The sequence below is a fragment of the Acinonyx jubatus genome, chromosome E1 (genome assembly GCF_027475565.1).
Source record: "Acinonyx jubatus isolate Ajub_Pintada_27869175 chromosome E1, VMU_Ajub_asm_v1.0, whole genome shotgun sequence".
In the NCBI taxonomy this organism is placed as follows: domain Eukaryota; kingdom Metazoa; phylum Chordata; class Mammalia; order Carnivora; family Felidae; genus Acinonyx; species Acinonyx jubatus.
The window spans coordinates 56,672,740-56,692,293 of record NC_069397.1 but is presented as its reverse complement, the minus strand read 5'-3'; the positions used below and the strand labels follow the sequence as shown (position 1 = coordinate 56,692,293).

The 19,554-nt window shown below is 55.1% G+C and overlaps 1 protein-coding gene across 2 annotated transcripts in view; it reads left to right on the top strand.

The window, feature by feature from the left end:
• The window catches only part of DNAH17 (dynein axonemal heavy chain 17), a 100,670-nt gene that overhangs the window by 16,585 nt on the left and 64,531 nt on the right, over window positions 1-19,554 (top strand). For both annotated transcript variants that reach the window (XM_053211719.1, XM_053211718.1), the window contains exons 15-22: window positions 3,712-3,820; window positions 4,788-4,891; window positions 8,348-8,488; window positions 10,687-10,830; window positions 13,486-13,668; window positions 16,401-16,655; window positions 17,696-17,865; window positions 18,445-18,667. In XM_053211719.1, coding sequence (XP_053067694.1) covers window positions 3,712-3,820; window positions 4,788-4,891; window positions 8,348-8,488; window positions 10,687-10,830; window positions 13,486-13,668; window positions 16,401-16,655; window positions 17,696-17,865; window positions 18,445-18,667 — 1,329 coding nt within the window. The remainder of the gene's footprint in view (window positions 1-3,711; window positions 3,821-4,787; window positions 4,892-8,347; window positions 8,489-10,686; window positions 10,831-13,485; window positions 13,669-16,400; window positions 16,656-17,695; window positions 17,866-18,444; window positions 18,668-19,554) is intronic.

Sequence of the window (19,554 nt, the reverse complement as noted above, 5' to 3'; positions counted from 1 at the left end):
GGGAGGCCCCGAGAGTCCAAGGAGGTGCCTGAACGTGGACTTTGCTGGTCCCATCCCCTTGGGCCCCCCAGATGCGTCCACGTCTGTGGATTTCCTGCTGGTAACCTTACTCATTCTGCACTCTCGTGAGACTCGAGCCACCGACGGCAGGTTCATGGTTCTCGCAGCGAGCTTGCCCCCGATGGGAAGCACCGTCTGGGGCCTGGAACGTTTCCATTTTTGTTCTTGTGCTTTGTGCCTCAGATCTGCCCAAGAGATGCTTCTGTTCATGGGTTCCTGAGCCGAGGGCCCCTTTCTTAGAGCCGCGGGGCCGTGCCTCTGTTGCCTTCCCTCGCCTGTCTTGCAGGAGTCCTGTACCAAATGCCCGGGTCCATCCCGCACGGGCAGGGGAGCGTTTGCACCCGCTGTCCGTCCCCTCCCCAGCAACCTCCTTGAGTTCCATGTGAGCTGGTATTCACTGGAGCACGGCACGCCCTGCACCTCCCTCCTAGGACCTAAGAAAATGGCAGCAGTAATGCTGAGTCCGAAGGGTGTTTCTGGAATAGCAGATCGTGCTTAGCCAACCTCTCCTGTAGGGGACAGTGGCCAGATCACACCGTGTGCTGGACCGAGCCCAGCAATCTGGTGCCAACCAAGAGAAGAGTCGGAATATCCGAAGATTAAGAGAGAGGCCTTGGGGAGACCCGGGAGGCCCCCCGCTCCTGGTGGAGGTGACCCCCTTCGTGACCATGCTGGCAAAGCCGAGCGCGAAGTGAAGCGGGCCGGCTCGGGCCGTCACGTCGATTTGTCAGAAATACCGCCGCCAGCCTGGACACACCCACCAGAGAATCAACCACGGGCCTGCTCCTCACTCCATTCCCCGGGGTCGCGCGTGACGGTGGTAACGTCACCGAAGACGTGGTCAGTGGAAACTGAAGGAAGCTCGTTTTCACTAATCGCGTTTCTCAAAATTGTAAGTGGCTCGCTTATGTGCGCCGTCCCGCATCAGGCTCTGTGCTGACAGCGTGGAACCTTCTGGGGATTCTCTCTCCCCTTCTCTCTGCCCCTCCCCTGCTCACTCGCTCACTCTCTCTCTCAAAATAAATAAATAAATAAATGTAAAAAAAAGAGCCCGTCTTTGACTTCTGCATTTCCACACGAAACCCAGCCACGCCAACTGCTCTCCAACTCAAGAAGCCAGCAGCATGTTCGCTCCAGCTACGGATGCTGTCTGTCCCTCTTCTGTCCCTCTTCTGTCCCTCTGCTGATACAAACGTTGGGTTAGGGTGAGGAGGCCTGGAGCTAGAGACGCTCTAGAGAGGGATTCCCCTCTTTAGAGACGTGCCGGGCCCTTCTTGTCCTTCTCGTGCTTTCTGTTGGCAAGAGACCACTGGCCTGCAGACGGCTCAGGTCTGTTAGTGTCCGAGCCAGAGAGGGGCACGCGGTGCTTTAAGGAGTCTGCTGGGGTATCCGAGGGACCGCCCGAGTGTGTTTTTTCCCCAGGTCACACTTCTGAGGACAGCACCCTAAAGGCGTGGGTTTATAACACAGACTCTTAAAAAATACACAGGACGGACGTATCCTTACGTGGATCTCATCGCCGTGGGCTCTGTTTACTCTGGCAATTACGACAGACATAGTGGCTACTTTTCTGGGCGGTTACTACGGAAAATAGGCAATAAACGAACGGCCTTCCTGAGGCCCTGAGTGTCCACGTGCGGCCTTCCTGAGGCCCTGAGTGCCAGGCGGGCCTTGGATTCGGAGCCCGGGACATACCTCCCGGCTCTGCCCGTGACGCAGTCATCAGGAACTCGGCACCTTTCCCAGCTGGAGAAGTTCTGTGTGAAGGGTTCCCCGCTGAACTCTAGTCACAGGACTTAGTGACTAAACACACCACAGAGGCGTGCTATGAAACAATCTCACTTGGGATATGTTCTCAAAGCCACGGCACAGGTAATTGGGAGGGGACCACGGCCCGTTACAGTTATTTCGTATCTAAACTCTGATGAGTGGAATCAGTACCTTCTCGTTCACTCGCTTTGTAATTCCATAGATGGAATTCTCTTCTTTCCGTCCTGTTTCTATCGGTAATAGGTTTGTAAGCTTTACTTCTCTGGCCTCACCCACCTGCTTAGAGAGTGAACCACATGAAAACACCTGAGGGCGGAGGTCAGCAGAAAGGGGTGGCGGGGGGCGGGGGGGGCACGTAAAAGGACCAAATAAATGTGAGGGATTATTCTGAAAGGCAAGAGTGGTCAGCGTTTAATGTACGATTTTAACTCTGTTTTGCATCCCTCACTTTATAAAGTACAAGTGTCCTTGAAAAGTTATATAAAATAAAAATGTTGCTAGGTAAAAGGACATTCCAAGACTCCAATGGTGCTTGTCATTTAAAGGAATAATTTACAGGGGCGACTGGGTGGCTCAGTTGGTTGAGCGTCCAACTTCGGTTCAGGTCATGATCTCACGGCTCGTGAGTTCGAGCCCTGCATCGGGCTCTGTGCTGACGGCTCAGAGCCTAGAGCCTGCTTCAGACTCTGTCTCCCTCCCTCTCTGTCCCTCCCCTGCTCATGCTCGCTCGCTCTCTCTCTCTCAAAATCAATAAACATTACATTTTTTAAAAAGTTAAAAAATAAAGGAATAATTTGTAAAAACTGTATACACCCTCCTTCTCCTTTTTCCTCCTGTTTTGTGAATTGATGTTTTTTCCAAGCCTTAAATGAATTTCTCTATTAGAGCAGGGTAGAAGTGTATCAACACTATATAGGACCTGGATGAGTGCTCTGATTCACAAACAGCTTGAATAGCTTCCCTGTAGATCCTAGATCTCCTTTTCTATTTTTTTTTTAGTTGTTTTTAAAATTGTTTAAATGTTTGTTTATTTTTGAGAGAGAGAACAGAGGATGATGGGGGGCAGGAGGGGCAGAGAGAGGGAGACACAGAATCTGAAACAGGATCCAGGCTCCGAGCCGTCAGCACAGAGCCCGATGCAGGGCTTGAACTCACGAGCCGTGAGATCATGATCTCAGCGGAAGTCGGACGCTTAACCAACTGAGCCACCCAGGCACCCCTCCTTTTTTATTTTTTAAAGTTTATTTATTTTGAGAGCGAGAAAGAACATGCGAACAGGAGGGGCAGAGAGAGGGAGAATCCCAAGCAGGCTCCACACTGTCAGCGCAGAGCCCAATGTGGGGCTTGAACTCATGAACTGCGAGATCGTGTCCTGAGCTGAAATCGAGTCGGATGCTTAGCCAACTGAGCGTGGCCCCCCCACCACGCCCTGCCACACACACACACTGCCCAGGCACCCCCTGGATCTCCTTTATATACCTAAATTGCAGGCTTGGGGTTTATGACCAAGGAGAGATTCTGAGCCCCGACCTGCTTCAGTTACTCGTGTCCATTTCTCTGAGTTTCTTTGTATGATTTTAAGCCAAATAAAAACAGTTTTGGATTACACACTCATTATTGTCCCATTATCACCTTTCCTTCTGTTTCTACCCCATTCCGTAGGTAGCCAAGAGTTAAGTGCATACATAAATCCTTGGTGATAAAAGTAGTTTTTAGAAGCTGAAATCTCCTGGAATTTGAATTATACGTAATTCCCAATTAAATGACACAAGTTGTAATTGGTTTGGTTGGTAATGGGTAAGAAAACCCTAACCATGAGACCATTTAAAATCTGGCTGGATTTGGAGCAAAGACCCTGAGACTGTAGCCTTTTTGTTGCAGATAAAGACCACCGTGATGGATGTAGAATTTCCACTAATAAAGTCAGAACTGGAAGCAATCGATGTCAAGTTATTGACTGCTGAAACAACGCTGTTCTGGAACGGGGAAGGTACTGAGGCCATGTTTGTCTCACTGGGAGGGTGACCAGCAGATCAATGGCGGTGGGGCGGGGTGGGGGGGATGTCCTCCCTGTCCAGCGTCTGTCCTATGACACTTGCAAATGGCTGCTTCTGCCTCCCGGTTGGGTGGATCCACTTTGACTCCAGTGGGGTTATGTTAAAGGCCATCAGAGAGTTCCACCGGCTTGCCCTGTCCCAAAGAGCCCATTTGTGTCACTTACAAATGGAATCAGGCAAAGACCCCTCCGGGGAACACCAAGGGTCCCAAAGTTTTCACAGTGGGCTTTTGGGGCCTGGGGCTCTTTGGTGGTTTCCTGGGCAGGTGTCGGAGAAGCAGAAAGAAGAGTGCTCACAGAGTCCCTTCTTCCCACCACGGGAGCAGGCAGAAGCCTTCCCCCCTGATGTCCCTCCCCTCTGGACCCACCTCTGGGTGGCCACCACCACCAAGGCTGTCTCCTTTATCAAAGCCTGCAACTTGCCCTGGGCCGTTTTTTGGCCATATCCTATCTCCACTGTCTCAATCAGAAGGTGGGACCGTCCACCTCCCTGCAGCCGGGGTTGGCCTGGACTTTCCGTGCAGAGAAGATACACTGCTTCTCACTGTGGCCCAAGGACGCACCTCTTTCCAGCCGCTGTGGCCCAGGACGCTGAGACCTGTCACCATGCTCATGTGTCTCCAGTGCCCTGCTGGTGGTTGGAGGGGCAGGGGCGCGAGGGGTCCCCTCGGGGGGTGGGGGCCCGAGAACTGATGACCCACCTATTTGGGGATAGGGAAGTCCTGCTTCCGAACAGACGCTGTGTGCATCATCTGTCAGCATTGCGTTTGGAGAACTCTGGATGAGCAGCGGGCATGTTTTCCAAGCGCTGTCTGGCAGTGATGAGCGCTAAAGCCTGCCCAAGACTTTTCACTGTTCTGAATTGTTCATTTCGTTATATTCCTTGATGTTTATATTTTAGGTGTGTTAGAGTATATCCAAGACTTGCGAGAAATTCTACATAACTTGCAGAACAGGATGCAAAAAGCCAAGCAAAATATAGACGGAATTTCTCAGGCCATGAAGGTGAGTAAGCAGCAAGGTATTATAGAGCAGGGCTTAACCAGAAGCCCAGGAGAGGGTCCTGGGGAAAAGGCACCCGCGGCGATGCTCACAGAGAGTCCCAAAGGCAGCAGGAACTTGTGTGAGGCTCTGGACTGCACAACGATGTCAAGGTGGTCCCGAGGCAGAGAAGTCCCAGGCCAGGGTGCAGAATTCAATTCTGTTCCGTTCTGTTGAGCTCGGCAAGAGTGCTTGTAGGGTCCTCTCTCTGCCGGGAAGGCACCGGGAACAGGGGGCAGGAAGGTACCCTGAGACTCAGCTCCGCTCAGGGAGGCACCGAGCTGACTTTCACTCAAGCCCAATCCAGGAAACTGGGGGCGAATTCCTTCACTAGCTTCGCCACGGTCTGTCATCAAGGCCCTAACGTGCAGAGCGACATCTGCAGTGACACATCCAAAGGGGAGCTTGAACTGCCCTGCCTCGTTAATTTACAGTCTACTACATGACTCCATTTTTTTTTAAGTTTATTTCTTTAAGTGATCTCTACGCTCAACGTGGGGCTCAAACTCATGACCCTGAGATTAAGAATCACGTGCTCCACTGACTGAGCCAACCAGGAGGCGCCCCACTCCATTTCATTTTTAAAACAATCATGTTTAAGCTCTATTTCTCCATCGGTATATCAAGATTAATCACATTCTGTTTTACTGCCCATCGTGCCCCCACCCATGGGACCTCAGATCTTCTGCCTCCTCCGGCCACCTCCCTGCAAATGTCTGAGCTGGAAGAGTTTCACGTTTCTGACTCCGGCCATCGTTTGGTTTTGAGTCTCCTTTGTCATGGTGTGAACTTTCTTTTCTTTTCTCTTTTTTCTTTTCTATGTTTATTTTTGAGAGGTAGGGAGGGAGGGGCTCACCAACACCCGCTTGGGTTTACTCCATAAACTGTAGACCGGGATCATTGCTCGGTTGTCGCTTGAGTGGAATATTTCTTCAGGTGGTTTCTGAGGGCAGGAAAGGTGCATTGATGACCTAGTGGGTCCTTGCTTGTCCAAAAATCTGTCTCTGTTGACCTCACCTGCAGCTGTCCTGTCCAGGTGAGCGATTTTTTTGATACGGTCCTTTCCTTTCAACAGTCTAGAGACATCTGTGTATCAGCGAGTTCGCGCTGCCCTGACAAAGCCCGCTGGCTGGGCGGCTTAAACAGCAGAAGTTCATTTCATCACAGTCTGGGAGGCAGGACGTCTGGATAGGGTGCCGTCGGGGTGGTTTTCCAGAGGCCTCTGTCCTGGGTTCCCAGACGGCCGTCTCCTCCCCGTGTCCTCATGTGGTCGTCCCTCTGTGCATGTCTGTGTCCTGATCTCCCCTTGTTATAAGGACATGAGTCATACTGGGCTCGGGCCCACCTAATGGCCCCATTTTGCCTTCACCAGCTCTTTAAAGACCCCTTTCTACACACGTCCCACGATACCAGGGGGTCCGGGCTTCAGCCTGTGAATTTGGGGGACACGGTTCAGCCGTCACAGTCCCTGTCTCCCAGGCCCACGTTGACAAGGCTGGCGATGGTGTGACTGTCCTGTGGGTGCCCCGGCTCTCTCTGTAGGCACGTAAAGTTCTTCGTCACCGTCGGGGCTCAGAAATGCCCCCGCAGTGCGTCTGGACAGGTGTCTCCTCTTGTTAACGCTCCCCAGACTTGGTTAAGTGCTTCCTGTCCCAAAGAGGCCGAATCTTCTGTACCTGCTCAGTGTCTCACGGGTACCCCCTTCGGGAGCTCTGCCAGTCTCCACGTTCTCCCCCGGGGCACAGCAGGAATGCTGGTTCCCCTGGCTCTGAGCTTGCTGGGGTCAGGAGTGCGTTCTGACTGCGCCCTCTGTGTCAGAGAAGGAGGGGGGGTGGGCACATTGGCCTGGCTGCCGTAACACGACATCTCAGCCTCCAATAGCACGTGTTCGCTTGGCTCTGCTCTGGAAGCTGCAGGTCTAAGATCAGGGTGCCGTCAGCCGTAGTTGATGGCGAGGGCCCCTTTCCTGCCTCACATGGTGAGGACACAGTTAGTCTCTCTGCCTTTTCCTATAAGGACACTAATCCCATCGAGGGGCCCCATCTCATCTGGCTGGGCCTTCTCACCTCCCACATTAATCTCAGTTACAGGGGGAGCAGTCACCGGGCCCCTCGTGCTGGCCTCAGGGCCCTGCCCCCAGCCGTGTCCTCTACACGTCCATTCAGAAGCTGCAGCCCGGCCGGAAGGGAGGGGGTGGATGGAGGGCCACCTCACTCAGGGTTTGGGTGCAGAAACGGGGTCTGGCTCACCCAGGCCCTCACACGGATTACTCCATCCAAAAACAGCAACCCAAACAAGACAGTAAATAGTATCTGACTCCCCGGCTGCATGAGGAAACCAAGTAATTGGAAAAGAAAACAATTCAAGTCAGTCTATTAGACCTGAAATAAATAATGCAAAAAAAATAAATAAGGCACATGTAATTCTCAAATACTGGGGAGAAGGGAGAGGCAGGTGAGCTAAACCTTGGTTGCTCACACTCGAGTCACAAGACGGTCTAGACATGACTCAATCTGACACAGAGAGTCCCACAAACCATCTCGAGTGCTGGGGCAACCGAAGTTTCCAGTGGGGACCAGGATGGAGAGACAGGAAGACATGGGGCTAAGGGGGTGTGGGTTTTGTCCAGAAACTTTTCCCACTCAGTGTTTTGTTGCTGTGTGTATCGATGAGAATTTAAAATGAAAAAAAAGGGGGCACCTGGGTGGCTCAGTAGGTTGGGCATCCAACTTCCACTCAGGTCATGATATCATGGTTCATGGGTTCGAGCCCCGTGTTGGGCTCTGTGCTGACAGCTCAGAACCTGGAGCCTGCTTTGGATTCTGTGTGTGTGTGTGTGTGTGTGTGTGTGTGTGTGTGCCCCTCCCCTGCTCACACTCTGTCTCTCTTGCTCTCAAAAATAAAATGTTTTAAAAAAATTTTTTAAAAAGATCTAACTATTGGATAATAGAGCAAAATCAATATCGTAATTGCCGATGACAAGAATCCTTGTAGTAGAAGTCCCAATTATAGGAGGGTCAGAGCCCCCTATCCCTGCTCCCCCGACCCAGCAGTAGGTCAGCTGTCCCCACAAGAGGGACTCCTCCCCCTGGGCCTGCTATTCGGAGCCATGGATGCTCTGCCCAGCTCTGACCACACACCCCTCACCACAGATGCCTGCCCCAGGGTGATTCCTCTTGGGCCTGGTCAGGCAGGTAGAGCCATCCAGTGGTCTCCCTGCACCCCCCATCCCCACCCCCACCCCCCGAGGCTCTGCCTGGCTTTTAGGCAAACCGTCTAAGCTCTCTGCTCAAGTGTCCTCAGGGGCCCCCAGGCCTCTCCGAGGGACAAGGACATTCGCATCAACGAGCAGGCAGCAAAGGCACAAGACCACAGGTGTTTTCCCCATATGTTTTCCTCACTCCCACCTGTGCCCTGCAGGACTGGTCGGCCAACCCGATGTTTGAGAGAAAGGACAATAAGAAGGAGGCCCTGTTGGACTTGGACGGAAGGATGGTCAATCTCAACAAGCGCTACACTGCGGTCAAGGACGCCGGTGTAAAGATTCAAGCCATGGTCATGGTAAGGACTCGCCCAGAAGGGGCTTCGAGAGGCCACTCACTTTCAGTAGAAGAGGGAGAGCCAGAGATGTCACAAAAATTACTTTAGTGGTCACGGAAGTTACTCTCTTTACTCCGAGAGTCTCACTTGCAGAAAGCAGACAGACTATGGTAAACGTACCCTCGGTTAACGAGTTTCTCTTGCTATGGGCCTGCCCTCCTCCGTGCTAAGGGGTCGGCACGCCCTACCCTGCACAAAAGTGGTATAGACAAGTGACATCGTCGTACAAGGTCAGCAAATCTTGTTTCCCTGGGTCACACTGCTTGAGGACAGGCGCCGTGTGTCTCTGTTGTCCTTGGCGCTTTCCCGACGAAACACGTAAATGCGGGTGAGGAATGTGGAACGTGTGTGCCTGGTGTCCCGGTGCCGACACGTTCCGACTGGGGGGATGTGAGAGCACTCACCTGCTGGGCTGCCCCGAGCATAGGTTGTGCCTTGTTGCCAACAGCCTCAAGGGGCTGTGGGCCTCTGTCCTGGTTGGGGCACTCTGAGGGAGAAGGAGAAGCAGTAGCCTGGCGCCCCTGGAAGTTCTACCCAGGTTCCCAACGACGCGGGGGTTCTCACACCTTCCTCACTGGCCGCCGTTTGATCCGGCTTGCATTTTAGCTTGTTTCTGAGGCACGTATGAGAGGTGGAGCTCTGCCTTGGCCCCCAAAAAAGAAGATTCTACCTTGAGCTCGAGATATTTTCAGGGCAGTTGTTTTTGGGTTTTCTGATGCTTGGTACAAATCATGGATGTGGACTTCAGTGATGGATCACCACACCCAGACAGACCGCAGCACCACCACCCGCCCCCCCCTCCACCGCCCCACCAGGGAGGAGGGTATCTCATTGGTTGTTCTCATGGTCAAGCCATTGTTTACAAGGCCATTGCCCCAGTGGAGTTACTTGACTGGATCAGAAGATATTTTGTCTCGTTTCCAGACCCTCTTCCTTCCCCTTTGCCTTGGTGCCAGAAGCTCCCACTAAATTAAAATGTGTAGCTGCAAACCTATTACTTGGAAGCGTTGACCAGTTAACCTGTTAACGCTCTCAGATGTGTTGGAAATGGGCAAAGCGGAGAGAAATTTGGCTGGAGTGAGGGAAGGGTCCACAGCACAATGGCACAGAAAGAGGACAGAGAGGAGGCAGCGTGCCGGGGAATAGGAACCTGGGAAAAGTGGAAGCCAGCAAGCTGAGGGGGCAAGGCTTTGTTGTCCCATTTGCCAGAGTCCTCGATGCACGTAATAATCATCTGAACCATTTCTTTCTGCCTTAGGCTGAAGTTACTTAGGCCTGTGTCTTCTTTCCCCTAGTAGAAGATAGCTGCCCTGAGGGTGCGGACTGGGCCATATTCATCTTTGTTTACCCTATAGCTCTCAGTGTCTTACAGATTCATCCATCTGTTCATCCACCCATCCATCCATCCACCCACTCAACCATCCATCCATCCATCCATCCATCCATCCATCCATCCATCCACACATCCAACCACTCATCCAACTAGCCATCTAATCATCCATCCAACCATCCTCCCATCCACCCATCCTCCCATCCACCTATCCATCCACCCACTCATCCATCCATCCATCCATCCATCCATCCAAACACCCATCCACTCATCATTCCACCCACCCATCCATCCATTCACCAGCTCCTGCTTTGTCCCAAGCATCCTGCCACAAGTTGAAGGTACAGCGGCGGAAAGGACAGTCAATCCATGAACTCATGTAGCTTGGTATTAAGGGGAGGTACAGACTAAACACAAATAAAATAATTCAGGGTTGTCATCTGTGCTATAGTAGGCACAAATAATGGATTGCTAGAGGGATTACAGGTAAGAGGCCGGAACAGAAGCCAAATCTGAGATGAATAGGGTGTGGCCAACGGGGGGGTGGGGGGGGTGCTTTCCTTTGTGAGGAGGTAACATTTGGGCTGAAACCTAAAAGGTTAGAAGAAGGAAGGCTTGGCAAGAATGGGAAGCAAGAATGAGAAGCAGCCTGTGGGAAGGCTCTGACGTAGAAAAGAGCCCGGCACTTTCAAGAAGCTAAAAGCAACCCCGTGTGCCTGGAGTATGTGAACAGGGACAAGAGTAGCCCAGAGAGTCCCCTAGTGAGTCGGTTAAAGAAGGAGCAGGTGAATCCATGAAGCATCAGCCGACTGTGTGGTTCTGTTCGCAGGAAAATGCTGAGCTGTTCAGAGCAGATACGACGAGCCAGTCCTGGAAAGACTACATCAACTACATTGACGACATGGTCCTGGACGAATTTGACCATTTCATCCGCAAATCTCTGAACTACCTAATGGACAACATGGTCACGGATGTGAGTTATAAACATAAGATACACATACATTTGTGCTGTACCTACGGTATTGTAACTGTAAAATAAGGTCTACTTTGCAATCTATAGTTTGCATAGACCAGGCTATCATGTTACAAGTAAACAGACCTTAAAACCTGTGTAGGGGGAACTCCTCACCCTGGACTTGAAACTGAGATTCCTGCATGCCAGGACCCTCTTCAGGCCCCAGCACTCAGGGCATCTGGTCACCGTGCATCGGCCAGGCCCTGCCTTGCTGCTAGGTGAGGGAAAGCAGGCACCGCTGGCCCCCTAGTCTTACGGATTGGGCAGGGTGTACCCTCCTGTCGGCAACATCAGCTACCAACCGACTCAACCCTCCGCGGGGCGGGCGGGAGTGTAAAGCAGGCCGGCAAAGAGGACGTGCTGGTTGATTTCATCCCGGAATGTTCTCCATCGTTTTCCCCGTGGGTCAGCCCTCCCCGAGCCATGTCTTTTTCATTACAGTAGTTCCCAAATGGCATCGAATATGCTAGTAGGGCATGATCAAAGATCCCCCGGCCCACCCAGTGCACCCACTGGAAGGACAGTGGGAAGGACAGCAAGGCGCCCTCGGACCAGCTGCAGAGATGGATGGTTCATGCTTGAGCCCAGCACATACGTCTCAAAGGCCGGGTGTCACCAGACAATCACAGACCCAAAACTCTGTTGATGGATCGTCATCGTTACTACCGACTCTAAGGTTCACCAAGCAACCCACAGTGATGCAAAATGTCAGCAAGTTCTGTAATTTATAGTTAGTCACCATCAAAACCATGACGATCCCCTGATGACAAAATGTCCTTCTCCAAAAGTCCCAGGGAGTCCCCATATTTGCACGCGGCCCAGCAGCAAGAGCAGAGCCCTGAGTCAGAGGCTTTAGAAAAGCCTGGTCATCTGAGTTGGTGGCAACTGACCTTTTGTGCCAGTTAGCAATTCACTTAAACACCAGTAGACACCATCCATTGGTTGTATTGGGTTCTCAAGTCAATCGCCCACAGGGCCATCGTGGGACTGTGTTTAGAAGAACACTAGCAGCCGTGGAGTGGATTTCATGGCCACCCGTGGGCCTTGGCCCATCCCGGGAGCATCGCTGGTGTGGGGCTAACCTCCATCGGGTCACCTTACAAATGAGGCCATCACCCATAGCCATGCAGCCTCGCAAGGGGGATCCAGGAACAGACAGGGTTGCGGTGCACACGTGCTTTATGAACGGGAAGTCCAGTGGCTGGCTGTCCTTGCTGGGGCACAGCTGAGGCCGACCCACCTGGTGGCTGGTATTCCACAGCAGGTGTTTTAGTTGCTTCGCTAATTGGCCACAAGGCAATTTTGCCATGAAAGATAAAAGAGGGACATTAAAAAGGCCCCCATGAAACAGGACAAAACTAATCATATTAATAATTTCTTCTGGGGCGCCTGGGTGGCTCAGTCAGTTGAGCGTCCAGCTTTGGCTCAGGTCATGATCTCACGGTCTATGAGTTTGAGCCCCGCATCGGGCTCTGTGCTGATGGCTCAGAGCCTGGAGCCTGCTTTGGATTCTGTGTGTGTGTGTGTGTGTCTCTCTCTCTCACTCTCTTTCTGCCCTTACCCCACTCATGCTTTGTCTCTCTCTCTCTCAAAAATAAAATCATTAAATAAATAAATAAATAAATAAATAAATAAATAAATAAATTTCTTCCTTCATTTAAGAGAGGTATCCATTTTCCAAATACTAGGGTGCCAATTGGTAACTGATGGTATTTGCCCCGTGAAAGCGTCTCCGCTGACGTGTCCCCTTGGCACACCGTCACATGTAGGTTGATAGGCACCCAGCGTTCTGCAGGAAATACGGGAAAACGCTGATGCCGTCGCGTGTCGTAACTGGCGTGCTCTCCGTTTCTAGGAGAGTCGAGCATGCAACCTGGCTTTACCCGGCCTTGTTTCACACTCCCAGGAAGTTCACCACCGTGTTTTTCATCAAGCTGACACCCGCAGTTGACCTCCCCTGGCACCCACGGCGAGGGCTAGCCGAGGTTTATATCGTGTGATAAAAAATGCAGACACCTCTGAGAACAAACCAGCAACGGGCTATTTTTTTTTTTTTTTTTTAATCTTTTATGGCAAAGCTGTTCGACCGTCAATGAGTTCTGTGGTGAAGGTGCTTCACCGCACAACTACCTAGAGCCAGGGGCCTCCAGAGATGGGAGGGCTGTGCTTTCTGGAGCGCAGCGAAGCCCGTCCTGCCCAGCTGGGACACCGCCCACCCCCAGCCCACCATGCACTGTGGGCCACTCACAGTCACCGGCCACCACTCCCACGCTTCATGTGTTACTGACTTACTTAGTCCTCATAATAACCTCAAGAGATGGGGACAGTTGGCGTCTCTGTTCTACACAAGATTATCCTCATTTTATGTTTTTGGGGAGCCTGGGAGGCCACGCAGCTGGTGAGCTACAGATACAGGCTTTGCAGTGAGGCAGTGGGGGGGTCCCCTGCTCCAGCCTGCTCTGAGCCCTGCAGCTCAAAGGGCCCGGGAAGGCGTGCTCCCCCAAGTGCTCCCGGCCGGCCCGGGGCAGCCCTGTGGTGCCCGGAGGGAACACTGGGACCTTGGGAGAGGTTCATCCGAGCTCGAGGTACTGAGCCCGGGACGATCTCTTCCAGGGGAGCGTGGCACCGCTGTTTGAGGTCCTCATGCAGCTGGACGAGGACGGGCTGGTCTTCAATCCGTCCCTGGAGTTGGGCCCCGACTATGGCTTCCTGATGCTGATTGAGGGCCTGATCAACGACATCTACACTGCAGCCAAGCTCATCCCCCGGCTGGCCAAGAACCGAATGAGCTACAAGGTCAGTCAGGGCCTCACCCGGCCCCACCTTCCTCCCCTGCAGAGGCTCCTATGGCTCCCCTATTCCAGTCACTTCCCCGACGCGCCCCCACCCCACCAAGATGGCAAGAGTGTGCTCTTACCCCGCGTGCTGGTAGTTCGCTCCCTTCTGGAGGTTAACCCTGTGAGTCCCTCAGTGCTCGGGCATCTCGACCAACACGCTTCCCTGGCTCGCACATCCTCGGACCCTCGATGCATTAAACACCTGGAAACAAGACCCAGTTCGAGCGGATTCTCCAGACACAAAAAGGCATAGGAAGTTAGGCTCCCCCTGGAGGGAGGTCTGAGGACGTGTTTGTCAGAGCGTTGTCTGTATAACAGGGAAACCCCAACTGGAAAAGACCTAAATGCCCTCCAATAAGGGAGCTCTCCAGTAGATTCCAGTAGATTCGGGCCCATCCGCACAAGGACAGCCAGCTGAGTCCCAAACATGAGCCAGGGGTGGAAAGAGGCTGGTGACAGGTTGTTAAGTGCTCATCAAGTTGTAGCACAACGCGTAGAATACGATTTCATTCGTCGACACAAACAAAAGTCTGTATTTCTGTGGATACACTCCGAACTGTTAAGAGTGCTTACCTCTGGAAACAGGATGGGGTTAAGGATGGGGGACGGTGAGGGGTCGGGGCGGGACAGGGGGTGCAAGGTTTTTTATTTCATATACGTGAGCACCGCTTGAAGTTTTGGTAACGGGCATGAATTCTTTGCAATAACAGATATTTACAACAAGAAGCTCTGTACTGTTAGGGAGGAAGGTGTGTGTGTACACGTGCGTGTGTGTGTGCCTGTGTGTGAGCGTGTGTGCCCGTGAGCGCGTGCGGTGAGGTGGGTACACGGAGGAGATGAGTGGCAAGGTCAAGGGTGGCTTCCCAGAGGAGCTGAGTGTGCACGAGTCTTGAAGGGTGAGGAGGGGATTTCCAGGCTGACGGTATCGGGCAAAGAAAACGGCCTGAGGATTTCTGAGCCACAGAAAGGGGACGAGCCCGGCCCAAGTGCACACAGCAAGCTGTTCCAGAGCCCAGAATAGAGTCTGTCACCAGACATTCACTCAGGTATGGACGTGGGACCCCGTGAGCTCCGGAGTCTGGCAGGATGCGAGTCTGGAGCTCCTGCAGCCTCCGTGGGGCTCTGAGGGGATTCATTTGCTGAGGAAGCCACACGTGGAGGAGGACAGAGCAAAGTAAGACAAGGATCCTGCTGATCATGCCACGCCCCAGGCCTTGCACCCCCCCACACACACCGGTCTCATTCCTACCTGTGGGATCTTAGTTTACGGAGGTGACTGAGCGGTGATGTGGAGAGGCCGGTGCCATTGAGAGGAAAGTTAGTGCTGCTCACAGTTCCCATAGAAACGGGAGGCCTGGCGGGCCCCGAGGGGTGGCAGGGATCCAAGCAGGTGCAGTCGGGAGGCAGAAGCAGGAATGAGGAGGATAGCCCAGGCCAGAGACTTTCATGGGGTTTCTGCAGGAGAGGCAAGGCTGGTGAGGGAAACAGCTCAGAACTGGCCAGTTTGCACTGACGTCAGTGACTCTGAGGCCCAGGGGTCACCTCGATTACCTGGTACCTGACCCTGGGGCACTTAGGATAGGAGGAGCGTTGGCTTGGGATAAAGGAGGTGGTGGGGGCGGGGGGTGGGTGGTGTGTCGAGACCCAGGGCTGGATGGTTTGCATATGAAGGGTGTGCTCCCTGTTCCTGAGCCCTTAGTCTCGCTCAGAATTGTCTAGTCCCCAGGAGGGTGGTGTCTCCCCAGCCAGCAAGGTTTTTTAAGACGTCAGTGAATCTTGGGGCGCCTGGGCGGCTCAGTTAAGCGTCCGACTTCAGCTCAGGTCACGATCTCACCATTTGTGGGTTCGCACCCCGCGTCAGACTCTGTGCTGACAGGTTGGAGCCTGGAACCCGCTTTGGATTCTGTGTCTCCCTCTCTCTCTGCCCCTCCCCGGCTCATTTTCTGTCTCTGTCTCAAAAATAAATATTAAAAAAGTTTTTTAGAAGATGTCAGTGAATCTTAAGATACAAAAATAAAATTTCGTAATTTTATTTCGTAAATAAATTATGTATACGAAATTTATTACATATTACGTATACGAAAATACGAAAAGGGTTTTCTGTCGCTTGAAACGCAGAAGATTCTGTCCAGAACAGGCCTCCCCTGGTCCCCGCTCTAGCCATCGTGGTGGACTCCTTTTAGTTCCTCAGACGGCCGCGTCCTTCCAGCACAGGGCCTTTGTTTGTGCCTCGCTGCTTCTCTTACTTTTTACCCCCCCCCCCCCCCCACCATCCAGCAGGGGCCAGAACAACGGTCACTTCCGCAGGGAGCGTTGCCCCCACCTCCTCCCCGGTGAACGTTAGGGCAAGTCTCAGGGTCTGGGATTCTTTGGTCTGACCCCGCCCCTGGACCCTCCGTGCGAGCCCTGTCTAGATCCCCCGTGCCCACCCCCTCGTGTGGCGCACAGCAGGTGCACGGCGCGGATGAATCAGTGTGTGAGTCACCCTGGGGTCCGCCAGACAAAAGTCACATTCGACGTGATCTCCTCACGGGTGAACATTGCAAGTGGTCAGATTTCTGTTTCCCACCGTGAGAGGTTAGCAACGCTCCCGCCGGCAGGGAGCTTCCTTGCCGGGCGGAGAGATGACCTCCACGCCGTGACCCCCGGCAAAACCGCTCACAGGTCTGCTTGTCTCCTGCCCGCTCCCAGGCAGACCTCGAGGACATGTCGGACCTCATAGAGACGAGGGAGGAGTTGTCCAACCTGGTGCTCAGCGCCATGAAGGAGGCCAAGGAGTACCAGGACTCCTTCGAGAGGTACTCCTACCTGTGGATGGACGACCCCCAGGAGTTCATGAAGAACTTCCTCATCTACGGGCGGGCGGCCACCCTGGACGATTTGGACACCCGGGCCGAGGAGGCCCTCCCCAAGACGCCGCCCACCCTCGCCCAGTTCCAACAGCAGGTGCGCGTGAGCCTCGCCCCCTGGGATCACCCCCCTCCCCCACCCACCCCAGGGAGGGAGGTCACTGGGCTCCATTCAAACCTCCGGTGAAAGGTTCAAAATGCGGGTTTTATTATTATTCGGGTCTGGTGACTCCAGCCGAGCAGGAGATGATTGCCATGGAAGAGTCTGTGACTCACTGGTTCCAGGAGGAGGAGGCAGGCCCCGCCCTGCAGGGCCATGGGGTCAGCACTGGGGGGCAGCACTGGGGTCGGTCCGGAGGCAGAGGGACAGAAGGGAAGGCGTGATTCACAGCCTGGAAGGAATATTCGGGAGAGGCAGGGCAAGGGGACCTAGGATCAGCTAGTGGGAATCACGTCAGTGGATTCCGCGGTGTAGGGCTGGTGCCTCGTTGTGGGGAACAGGCCCTGGGGTGCCGAGGACAGGGGAATGTTGGCCCCGAGGGCGAAGAGGGTGGTTGGGGAGTGGGTTCTGGGTTGGTTGGTATAAGAAAGACGCTCCCTGGGGAGAGGCCTTCTCTGGGAATTTGCCAGCCTTGGGAGGGACCGTCCCACCAGGCTCAGCAAGGCTGCAGGTGCCAGAGCAGAAAGACGGAACGTGAGAAAAACCGTTAATACGCAAACCTCCACCTGTTGCCCGCGCGCGCGGTGACGGGGAGTCGCCCGTGAGCAGCAGTGACCCACCCCCAGGGGAGACGCGCACCAGGGCCGATGCCGCCACACGGGGTGGGGGCAGCTGGTGGAGCGTGAGAGCCCCGAGAATGGAAAGCCGCACGAAGAGGGCCAAGTGTAGGGTGCCCCGAGCCTGCCCTGACCGCATTCACCTGTTGGCTTCTGGCCTGTCCTGCAGAGGCCGTGCTGGCCTTGCCCGATGGCGTCCCTTTCCGACAGGTTGCCTGAGCTGGGGACGGGCCACTGGGCTGCGGGGAACCCGGGGCTGCCGGGATGGGAAGCCGTGCCCCACAGGGGGGTGGGGGCCGTCCGCGTGCTGTGCCGCCGCCTCCCACGGCCGCCCGACTGAGCCGTGGCCCCGTTTTCCAGATCGATTCCTACGAGAAGCTGTACGAGGAGGTGTCCAAGTGTGAGAACGCAAAGGTGTTCAACGGCTGGCTGCAGTGCGACTGCCGCCCCTTCAAGCAGGCTCTGCTCAACATCATCAAGCGCTGGGGTTTCATGTTCAAGCGTCACCTGAGCGAACACGTCGTCAACAGGTGGGCACCGGGACCCCGCAGCCCATCCCCCGCCACCCTGCAGAGGGCCGCGTCCCTGGAGAGCTGGACAGACAAGCTTCCGTGGTGCTGGTGGGCCCTCCTCCGGGCCATGGGGTGGCTGAAGGTCAGGCTTAGAGGCCAGTGGGCCCCCAGCAAGGGGTGGGGGTGGGGGTCCCAGCGGAAAGGTGTCACCGGCTGTGAAGGGACCACCCTGTGCTTCGTTCGACACCTGTTTATTGAGCACGCACGGTCTGCAGCCTGGAGGGTGGGGCAGAGCAGGCTGAAGTGTCACCAGGGGACCAGCCCCACGAGACCAGAGGTGGCAGTCAGGACCTTGAGGGCACGGTGCCGGGACGGAGTACGGGAGGGCTGAGCTCTGCCCAGGAGGCCAGTCTGAGTGGGGCTGGTAAGGCGTAGGGTGAGGGTCAAGGTGGTGTCGGGGGGTGGACAGGAGCTCTCCCTTGCTCGGCACGGCCCCGCAGCACAACGGGGGAGCCCTCGGGGCTGGCCGCCGCCTCCGATGAGCCTCACCCTCCCCGTGGAGGGGGGCGCCTGTCACCGGGCCCTCTCGTTCAACAGCCTGGCTGACCTAGAGGCCTTCATGAAAGTTGCCAGGATGGGCTTGACAAAGCCCCTCAAGGAGGGGGATTATGACGGTCTCGTGGAGGTGATGGGGCATCTGATGAAGGTCAAGGAGAGGCAGGTGGCCACCGACAACATGTTTGAGCCCCTGAAGCAAACCATCGAGCTGCTCAAGACCTACGGGGAGGAGATGCCGGAGGAGACGCATGTGAAGCTGCAGGTAGACAGTGGCCAGGTGCCGTGCCGTGCAGGGAAGAGGGGAGGAGGGCGTCCAGGGAAGAGGGGAGGGAGGCCGCCCGGTGCTGGGCAGGGTGGGGGGAGGAGGGCGTCCGGGGAAGAGGGGAGGGAGGCCGCCCGGTGCTGGGCAGGGTGGGGGGAGGAGGGCGTGCAGGGAAGAGGGGAGGGAGGCCACCCAGTGCTGGGCAGGGTGGGGGGAGGAGGGTGTGCGGGGAAGAAGGGAGGGAGGCCGCCCATTGCTGGGCAGGGTGGGGGGAGGAAGGTGTACGGGGAAGAGGGGAGGAGGGCGTCCAGGGAAGAGGGGAGGGAGGCCGCCCAGTGCTGGGCAGGGTGGGGGGAGGAGGGTGTACGGGGAAGAGGGGAGGAGGGCGTCCAGGGAAGAGGGGAGGGAGGCCGCCCAGTGCTGGGCAGGGTGGGGGAGGAGGGTGTGCAGGGAAGAGGGGAGGAGGGCGTTCAGGGAAGAGGGGAGGGAGGCCTCACAGTGCTGGGCAGGGTGGGGGGAGGAGGGTGTGCAGGGAAGAGGGGAGGAGTGCCTCCAGGGAAGAGGGGAGGGAGGCCGCCCACTGCTGGGGGCCTTGCAGTGGGGGTGCAGGCTGTCTGAACAGGGACAAGGCCTCTCGCGGGGCCTGCACGATAAACCTCCCCTGTGGATTCAGGAACCCCGTGGAATGTCCCCACAGAGGAAGGGACACTGAGGCGGCCTCCAGGGTGGGGCCAGTGGGGCCTCCCTTTAACTGTTGGACTAAAAATGCCCCTGTACCCCACACCTGCCCCCGAGGACGGGTCCGCCCTGGGTGCGGGGGACAGTGGACAGAGAGCGGGGTCAGCGGAGGCCCCGCAGAGGTGAGGGGCAGGGCTGTGAGGCCGAGG